The sequence below is a fragment of the Periplaneta americana genome, chromosome 3 (assembly GCF_040183065.1).
Source record: "Periplaneta americana isolate PAMFEO1 chromosome 3, P.americana_PAMFEO1_priV1, whole genome shotgun sequence".
Classification (NCBI taxonomy): Eukaryota; Metazoa; Arthropoda; class Insecta; order Blattodea; family Blattidae; genus Periplaneta; species Periplaneta americana.
This window is the reverse complement of record NC_091119.1, coordinates 145,611,580-145,621,415: the sequence shown is the minus strand read 5'-3', so window position 1 is coordinate 145,621,415 and position 9,836 is coordinate 145,611,580. Positions and strand designations below refer to the sequence as shown.

The 9,836-nt window shown below is 32.2% G+C and overlaps 1 protein-coding gene across 1 annotated transcript; it reads left to right on the top strand.

Moving 5' to 3' along the window:
* Positions 1-996: 996 nt before the first annotated feature.
* Positions 997-9,432, top strand: LOC138697153 (uncharacterized). The gene is made up of 3 exons (XM_069822730.1): positions 997-1,241; positions 5,706-5,831; positions 9,081-9,432. Exons 1-3 carry the CDS (start codon positions 1,124-1,126, stop codon positions 9,176-9,178), a joined length of 342 nt encoding a protein of 113 aa, XP_069678831.1. The 5' UTR covers positions 997-1,123; the 3' UTR covers positions 9,179-9,432.
* Positions 9,433-9,836: the final 404 nt, after the last annotated feature.

Genomic DNA, 9,836 nt, shown 5'->3' with positions numbered 1-9,836 from the left:
CACGATGATCGCCTGACCCATTATACGAATAGCTGATAATAATAGTAATAATGATAAGAGGAGTACAAGGATATTCTTTATCATTATCACCTACATTTTTCAACATCCACTTAGAGGATGTAGTGAAGAACTGTTTTCAGTTCATGGGAGGGATGATAGTAGTAGAAAGAAAAATAAAGTGCGTAAGTTTTTCTGATGATATGGTGTTGTCAGCAGAAGAGGAGATGATATTAATTCTAAGGGATATGCTATTGGAGCTAAATGAAAGGTGTCAACAGTATGGAATGAAGATAAATGTAAACAAGACGAAGAATATGGTTACTGGAAGAAAAATAAAGAAGGTAAACTTGCGAATTCTATATGAGGCAGTAGAGCAAGTGGACACCTTCAAATACTTGGGGTGTACTGTATCCAGTAACATGAACTGCTGCCAGGAAGTCAAAAGGGGGATAGCAATGGCCAAGGAAGCTTTTAATAGAAAAAGGACCATCTTCTGTGGACCTCTGGAAAAAGAACTAAGGAAGAGATTAGTGAAGTGCTTTAATGATGTTGTATTGAAGCCCTACTATATGTCTCTTTTCCCCTTAAATTCAATAAACTTCAGTTCCTCTTGTATGACTGTTAATTTTGCTCTCAATATTTAATTATGATATCGTCATGATTTCTGATTTTGCTTTTAATTATGCTATGCATTACCTTTTCTACCATCTGAGCACATTTTTATAGCCTGTAACTAGAGGCAAAGTCATATTACCACTACGAAGTGGTCCTAGATCTAATGTCAATAATAAATGCATGACGTTGCTCCATTTTAGTTGTTTACTGTCATTTTATGTCAATATTACGAGATGTAGGCCTATTTGTGCAAGTGTAAAACAGCAGTTCACGGAAGTTCCCTCATTGTGTTGTGCACTAATAAAATAATTTGTTCGTGTGCCCTAACAAAGGCATTTCTGCATTACGCAAACACTATAAGAACTGTTAATGAGGCGTTATTAGTTAAACGATCCAGGTGATTGGCTCCTAATGGAGATGAGGCAACACTCCCGCACCGTCTAAAAAGATAAGACGCATTCGGAAAGCGTCAGTACAACTGGAAACTCAGCACAGAAGCTCTACAGCGATGAAGAAATGGATTTGTATGTTAGCTATCTCACTGATCCTTATGGAGATACTATTCACATCTTCTGTTCTTGCTGGTACTACAGTCGGTGACAAAGTGATTCATAGAAAACGCAGATGTAAGTTATTGTCATAATTTACTTTAGGCCTAATTAATTTTATAACACAAGGAGTTTCATATCCGTGTAGCTCTCTTGAGCATGTTAAAACATTGCCTCAGAAAAAAGCTATGCAAACATACGTAAGCATAAATCACACCTACACTTTCATTATTGTGTTAGTGAAAATTCAGTAAAATTGTCCTCCTTTATGCTTTTTAAGTTGATTAAAACAATTTATTTCTGCAATTAATAGAAGCAGAAAGAGTCTAATTTCGCATTCAACAAGTGTTTGTTTCTATTCTAAAGTTAAAAGTAGACATATTAATGTACAGTTATCGTTATACGAAACATTGTAGCCATCGATGACTTCTCGAATACATTCCGTAATCTGCTCGGGCATAGAAAATCCACCAAAATGACTCATCGGCAACATTTCCTGTCCTCTGAAATTTATTGACAAGAAAACGGATGTTTGGTTGTGTTGGCGCCGGTTTTCGGAATTTACGTGTAAACTCCTGTTGCATCTCTGCATATGTTAAAACGCGCAATCAAGCACCTAGGGCTTGTATCATTGTGGTAATGGATAGTGTCCTTGTGCGTATTGCCGATTTCGTGTATTTTCCTTTGTCCGCTGACCCCAGAAATCGTCTTGTTCACAAAGGCCAAATTAAAAGAAAACACACAAAATCTGTTATCATTTAGACTGTTTACAAGGTGGGTGACGAACTCATGGCGAGCTAATTCTGACATGACTGATTAGAGGTTCTCCAGACAAACAGAGCACATGTTGAACTGCAAGCATAACAACTTTGGAAGTAGAGGTATTATTTGCTGAAAACCGCATCTCCGTAGGAGTCGTAGGCCTATCTAGCTTAAGGGGAGAGGATGGTATTTTTTTTAAATGAATAAATTTTCAAAAAAAAAATTTCTCTAAAATACTCTGTGATAAGTGTGGAATGCATAGCATAACATTTTGTGGATATTTGTGCCCTTATCGGATGTTGAGTCGCCATTTTTAAACTTCCTGCGTTATGGATTTTTAAACCACTCGCCCACTTTTATTGTTGTTTCCGGTAAATTAAATTTTCAAAAAAATAAAATAAATAAATACTCTTTGATATGTGTGGAATGCATTGCATAACATTTTGTGGGTTAAGACGTCATTTTTAAACTTCCTGCGCTATGGATTTTTAAATCACACGCTCACTTTTATCGGTTTTCAGTAACTTCACTTTTTTTGCTACATTGCCAGACAAAAATGGATATAATTTCTGAACTATTAAAGATACATGCATGAAATTTAGAACACACATTCTTTAGACTATTAGGAAACGTTTCTCTGTAACAGAATTTTTGTAATTGATTTCATTTTAAAAATACGTCCGTTTGTTTGCAAGAAAGGAAATCAGAACATTGTTATTAAAATTTAATTGTTTATTTTACAAACGTAGGGACTAATAACAAAATTCTGTTACAGACAGTTTGTAGAACATGCTTTTGCAAATACATTGCAAAACAAAGTTTGAATCTATCTTTAAAAATGGTTTAGATATATCGGATTTAGTGCAATCCTGCATTGTGTATATTATTTTCAAATTTGGGCCCCCAAATAATTTTTTTTTCAAAATATTTATATTTGGTTGAGTTCCTACAGCTACGAGCTCTCTACATACAAAAAATTAATATTTTACACCAAATAGGAAAAAGAGTTTTAAAAAATACCATCCTCTCCCCTTAAGTTTTTCAGTAATAACTGTTTTTAATCAGAGAAAGACTTTGTGGCCACAGTGGCGACCGGCAACCGAATAAACATGCAGGGAACTACACAGGTCAATTCTCGCGCCGGCATTCGGAATCTGAATCTGATTGTGAGTCGGAGTCGGCCTGCATTCTATCCGCTTTGACATTCAAGAATAGAGTATGTCTTAAATGTTTTTAATCTTTCAATTGAGGACCGTTTTCACAAAACTCAACAAACGCCACTTTAAAAATTTTACAGGAAACTTTTTTTTTTTGTTTATTCTCAGATCTTTGATATTGTAATTCTGAAAAAAAATACATTGTTCCTCTTTCAGAAATGCATTAATTGATATAAAGTGCAACTATTAGTGTTACCTTATTTATTTGGAAAAAAAAAATATGACGAAAGTTAAGAATTTTACAAAACTAAACATATCCACTTTTTTAAATGCACATACCTTAAAATGTTTAATTATTTTTAATTCGCAGCTGGTAAAATTCTCATTAAAATCATTAATATGTATTTTAAAATAATGCTTAAGTACTGCTGAATTTAAAAAAAAGTTAATTGAACACACTGAAACTTAATTTCAAACTTTTTTTTTTTTTTTCCAAAATTTGTTGACTTACAGGAACTCTTTATTTGCATCAATTAAATATTTTTGTGCAATATATTACATAAATCATTGAAAATCAAAATCGTACAGAATAATCTCAGTGCAATGGTTCATCATAATCCATTATATTGTCAGAATATTTGGCACATCCGTTTAAAATTTTGTCATAAAATACATTGCCCTCTTCCGAATTATCATTATGGAAGTAACTCATTAACTTCCTCACATTATTAGCTATGTTTTTGCTGATATGGTTCACCAGTGGAAGATCAGGTGCTTTAGACATTACAGAGGCACTTGTCTTTCTTGGTTTAAACTCTTGAACATCTATTGGTGCAAAAAAATATGTTTTGTACATGGCATTTTACACGATTCTTACATTTTTTGGTACATACGTACCCTCATCTCTGACATTTTAAATGGTAATTTGGCTTTTACAACATTTTTTGCCATCGATTTTAAATCATAAATGAATGGGTTATTTATGAAAGGGCCTAAGTCTTGAATATTAAATTGTTAGCAATTTAAGAAAAACTGCTTATAGGCCGAAATTTTGAAATTAAGGCTGAAATAAAAATTGTATCATAAATTCTACTAAGCATTAGAGTGTGAAACTTAGTCCTCTTCAGATCTAAAGCGATGTATCTACACCCAAAGAGCAGTTATTACATTACAAACTCATTTTCACAAAATTAGCGACTTAGACCCTTTCATAAATAACCCATCCAAGTATGCCAGTCTTTACCAAAAACTTTTACGTCTCAAACATTGTCATAATTTCATAATACTCTGATGGCAATGTGATGTATTCATGTGTTCTTGACTCTTTCTCTAACAATCGAAACACACAAGGATAGGAAAGAAATGTTTAATTTCTTTAAAAACTTCAGAGCTTTCCAGATAACCAACAAGCATAGCAATCATTATGCAATTTTTATTCTGAGACCCACAAGAATCTGAAAACAATCTAAGAGTTAAATTTCTGGATTTTTCTATGAATAAACAATTTTTTTAAATTACCTATGTAATCCTTCAATGTCGTAATAACATACATTTCACTTTTCTACATGTAGCAGCACATAGGCCTACTGGAAAATCTTCTCCATTTTCACCTGTTACGAAATATGAAATAGACACAAATCTTTCAAGCTTTTTGAAGTCCTTATACCCCGTTTAGGCAGATCAACTTTCATATGTCTTAGCAAAAAATTGTCCTGTTCAATTTTTGTGCTATTTCTGTATAAATTGTCTCGAAAATTAATTAGGCTATTTAAGCAGAAAGAACCTGCAACACGTTTTCTTTTTTTCCCTGTTCTCAATGATTACAGGTTAGTTTGGATGAATGTCGTTATTTTTAGGCGCAACTGTATCTTTCTTACTCTGCTCCTACTCTTCCTGTCCCTTCCAGTAGCTTGAACGGATTTTGAATACTCAGGGTTCTTATCCATTTTTCATTACTACACACAGAATAGCCTACATTCACTTACAACAGTGGCCAGATTTATATTGAATTAACGCAGGAAACAACAAAATATTATATAATATTTGAGCTCCGAAATGTGTCACTGTTGTCAAAATGTAAATGTATTACATTGTTGTAAAATATTGTAGCTTGTGAAACAGGATAAAAGTGTGAAATGTTGAGTTTGAGGATATGTTGAGTTTTGTGAAAATTTAAGAACTGGATATGTTGAGTTTTGTGAAAAATCTCTACATTGAGGCACTTTTTTCAACGGAAAATGTCGACTTTTGTGATATTATGAACACTGCATCATTTTTGTCTCATTACAATTGACCAGAATCAGTCAAAACTCGCAATTCGAAAAAAATGGCGTTTATTGAGTTTTGTTAAAACGGTCCTCAATTAATAACTAATAAATTTTGTAACACGGATTTAATTTTGCGGATTCGTTTTCTCTCTTCAATGTATCTGCGTATTTCCCGAAACCCGAAAACATTAGGATGGAAAACATTCTCGAATAATTTCTTATGGAATTTTTAATATTCATAACTGGACATGAATTTTTATTTAACAGCCCTTTAATAGTCACCGTATAACATAAGTTATAGCCTGTTATAGCCTACACTGAAATATTGTATTATTGCACTGTTATTGTAATTTCAGTTCTCTTCTTTGACTTTGATTTGTTCGGAAGTCAATGTGGAGGACCTGGGGACTGCCCACCACATCACTGCAGCATGAACGAAGCCGTGATTCATGGTTATTGTTGCGGATGTGCGAGATTTACAGGTAATATTTACTTCATTTTATGTCCTTCGTAAGTTTCTGATTTCTTCAATTTTACTTTAACGACATTATACAATTGCTATAATAATAATAATAATAATAATAATAATAATAATAATAATAATAATAATAATAATAATAATAATAATAATAATAATAATAATAAAATAATAATAATAATAATAATAATAATAATAATAATAATAACAAATCTGTAAGCGAAATTTTTCTGGCAATTTTCGCTTTTCCAAAAATAATTGATGTTAACATGTACAATTAATCATCCTGAAACCGAAAATAGCTTTTTTGAAATTTTTGTTTGTATGTCTGTCTGTCTGCCTGTTACCTTTTCACGCGATAATGGCTGAACGAATTTAGATGAAAATTGGAACATAAATTAAGTTCGTTGTAACTTAGATTTTAGGCTATATGGCATTCAAAATACTTTATTTTAAAGGGGGTATATGGGGGCCTGAATTAAATAAACCGAAATATCTCGCTTATTATTGATTTTTGTGAAAAATGTTACATGACAAAAGTTTCTTTAAAAATGATTTCCGATAAGTTTTATTCCAGGCAAAATTTTGATAGGACTGATATTTAAGTCTGTCTGTCTGGATGTTTGTTACCTTTTCACGCGATAATGGCTGAACGGATTTCTATGAAAATTGGAATATAAATTAAGTTCTTTGTAACTTATATATATGGCTATATAGCATTCAAAATACTTCATTTAAAAGGGGGTTATAAGGGGTCTTGAATTAAATAAACCGAAATATCTCGCTTATGATTGATTTTTGTGAAAAATGTTACATAACAAAAGTTTCTTTAAAAGTGATTTCCGATAAGTTTTATTCTTTACAAAATTTTATAGGACTGATATTTAAGGATATACAAGAGTTTTAAAATAACAATACAATACATTTCCACCACCGCCTCATAGTTTCGTTGTTCCCTAACTTCTATGTGCAAAATATTAAATTTTTTAGTAGGAAGAAAAACAAATTTATTCATTCTATGGCAGTAGTGCATAGGAGATCGTGAATTCTTACATTTTCGAAAGAAAGAAATATAATTAAGTTATATATAGTAGATTGTATTATTTGCTGCATCACTATTTAAGTTATTTAATAGAGCAAAAATCTGAAAATCGATATGTTACATAGGAGTTATTGCAGGAACGACGACGATGGCTACAATGAAATCAAAACAAATGACTCCGTCTATTTAAGGCGGCCTTGACGTTTATCAATATTAATATACAGAGAATATTTCGTGTGTTTGTATGAAGTAATCTCAGACGCTAAATAATCTTCACTATTTGAAATGTAATGCTACAAATGAGGACTGAGGTAAGATGAAAAGAAATCTGTACGCACAGAAAACTTTATATTCTGTCGAAATATTGTATAACTTGATTACTGCACCTTTATTTGGTCCACATGAAATATTCTAATTTTATACACTCATTTTACCATAGAGATCACTGGAGCCGAGTTATTTTAAAAGGTGTCATGAAATGGCGTTCTTGCGCTCATAATTTATCCATATTCGTTTCCTGTGTTTCTTAAAATAATATTTATGTAGGGTACCTCATTTTTTTATTTGCATAAACAATGATATACAACCGAGCGAGTTGGCTCAGGCGGTAGCATTTGAGACACGCATTCGGGGGTCCCGGGTTCATACCCCGTGGCCGACCAATCTCACTGAGGTTTTTCATGATTTCCCTTAGTCATAAAGGCAAATGCCGGATTGGAAAGATACATGCCATTATTCATCACCGCCTCTATTACCAATACCAAAAACATTAATCAAAGTCTATAATCAGTTACATGAACACAAGCCATCTACAACACACAATAGAAACAGGAACTCAACAAGAGTAAAAACGGCCTGCTGATATATCCACAAATTCTAAACACGCGACATGACCACAGATGTTAAGGCGTGAATAAAATAAACTTAACAAAAAAAAAAGATGCACAGTAAGGTTAACATAAAAATGATCTTCATACACAATCAACTCTGTTAATTTGGAGTGATTTATTAAAGGATGCATTCAAGACTAATTTAGAAAAATGTTAAACGAATTATATTTGGATCAAATGAGTGTCTCTGGACCAAAATGATAGCATTTTAATTATTTAAATACAATTTAAATTAAGTAGCATATTAAACGATTTATTCTTCTATCAAACATGAATGTTCCCTAGACCCAATGTTCTATTTTAATTATGTAATTACTTTATATTTATTTATAATAAGTGCAGCGGAGCGCACGGGTACAGCTAGTAATAATAATAATAATAATAATAATAATAATAGTAATAACAACAATAATAACAATAATAATAATAATAATAATAATAATAATAATAATAATAATAATAAAAGCTTAAGAATAATTAAATTTACCTACACTTATAATGACCGATTTCTATAGGTGCAATAGTGCCCGGTTTCTGGAAAGATAGTTAATTCTACATACAGAGTTATCTACGATTTAACGTGCTGATATGTTTAAAATAAGTTTCCGAAACAACACTTCTCGTCATCATTACAGTTATCTGTGCTTCAGCTGGTAACTGTGCCTTCATTTGTAGTTACCTGGCTGTTAGTACTGATTCAAACAAATACCGATATGCGGCGCTACTGCATTATAAAGAAAAATGTAACGTGTGAAGTGAGCAGAGAATAAGAAATGAAGCTGTGCTGGAAAGAGTGAGTAAAGAAAGAATAATGCTGAGACTGATCACGAAGAGGAAAAGGAGTTGACTGGGTCACTGGCTGAGAAGAAACTGCCTACTGAAGAATGCATTGGAAGGAATGGTGAATGGGAGAAGAGTTCTGGGCAGAAGATATCAGATGATAGACGACATTAAAAGATGTGGATCATATGAGGAGACAAAGAGGAAGGCAGAAAATAGGAAAGATTGGAGAAAGCTGGGTTTTCAGTGAAAGACCTGCGCTTGGGCAGAACATTGAATGAATGAATGAATAATGAATGAATGAATAATCACACGTCAATACTATTCCAGAACCAATAGAATGCATTATTCCTTAGGTATACGTTTCTCATTCTTACTGCTCAAATTTTATTTTATGATTTCACCGTTTATGTCAGAAAATGTTGTTCAGTGTAATAGCTGTGTTTACGTTTATGTTTACGTCTTTGTGTGTTTGGTAACATTAGACCACAGTTTTATTAATTCCTCCTGGTCTTAATAAATAAGGTTCTTTTGTTTGCAGATCGAGTGCCAATACCGTGTTCGCCGTTCATTCGATGTCCTCTACGACCTGAGCCCCTCTGCTCCGACTACAACTACATGATGGACTGCTGCTGCTGAAGTTCACGCTACAGCTGGTTTTAAAGTTCAATTTGTTAACAAAACAAATGTAGGCTGTTATTGTTGTTTTCATAGGATTTAAACGCAACTGTTTCGTTAAATGCTCTTGTAAATAAACATAGTTACCTCTCTTCAAATTGAGCATATTCCTTCACTAATAATAGTTGACAAATCAACGAGTTTCAAACATTTACTTTTATTATAACACTCTTTCTGCTTCCTCTTCATAATAAAATAACATTATTTAAAATTCATTTGCATTATTTTGTCTAATAGACTTAACCTTTCGAGTTACATGATATTAGCGTTGCATAGGTTTTTTTAAGTTGATTTGTTATATTTTATTTTGTTATTGATTGATTGATTTATATTTATTTTTATTTATTTATTTATTTTTATTTATTTACTTATTTATTTATTTTTATTTATTTATTTATTTTTATTTATTTATTTATTTTTATTTATTTTTTATTTTTATTTATATTTATTTATTTATTTGTTTATTTATTTATACACGTCTAGAATCCACTCTACGTCATACTGCGTATGTAGGATATTTGGGTATATCAGCAGGTCGTAGACCAGCCTAGGCACGAAGGCGTAGTGCAGGGAAACGGGGAAACCCCTCATTTTCTCTTTTGCTTACACTGTGCGCACA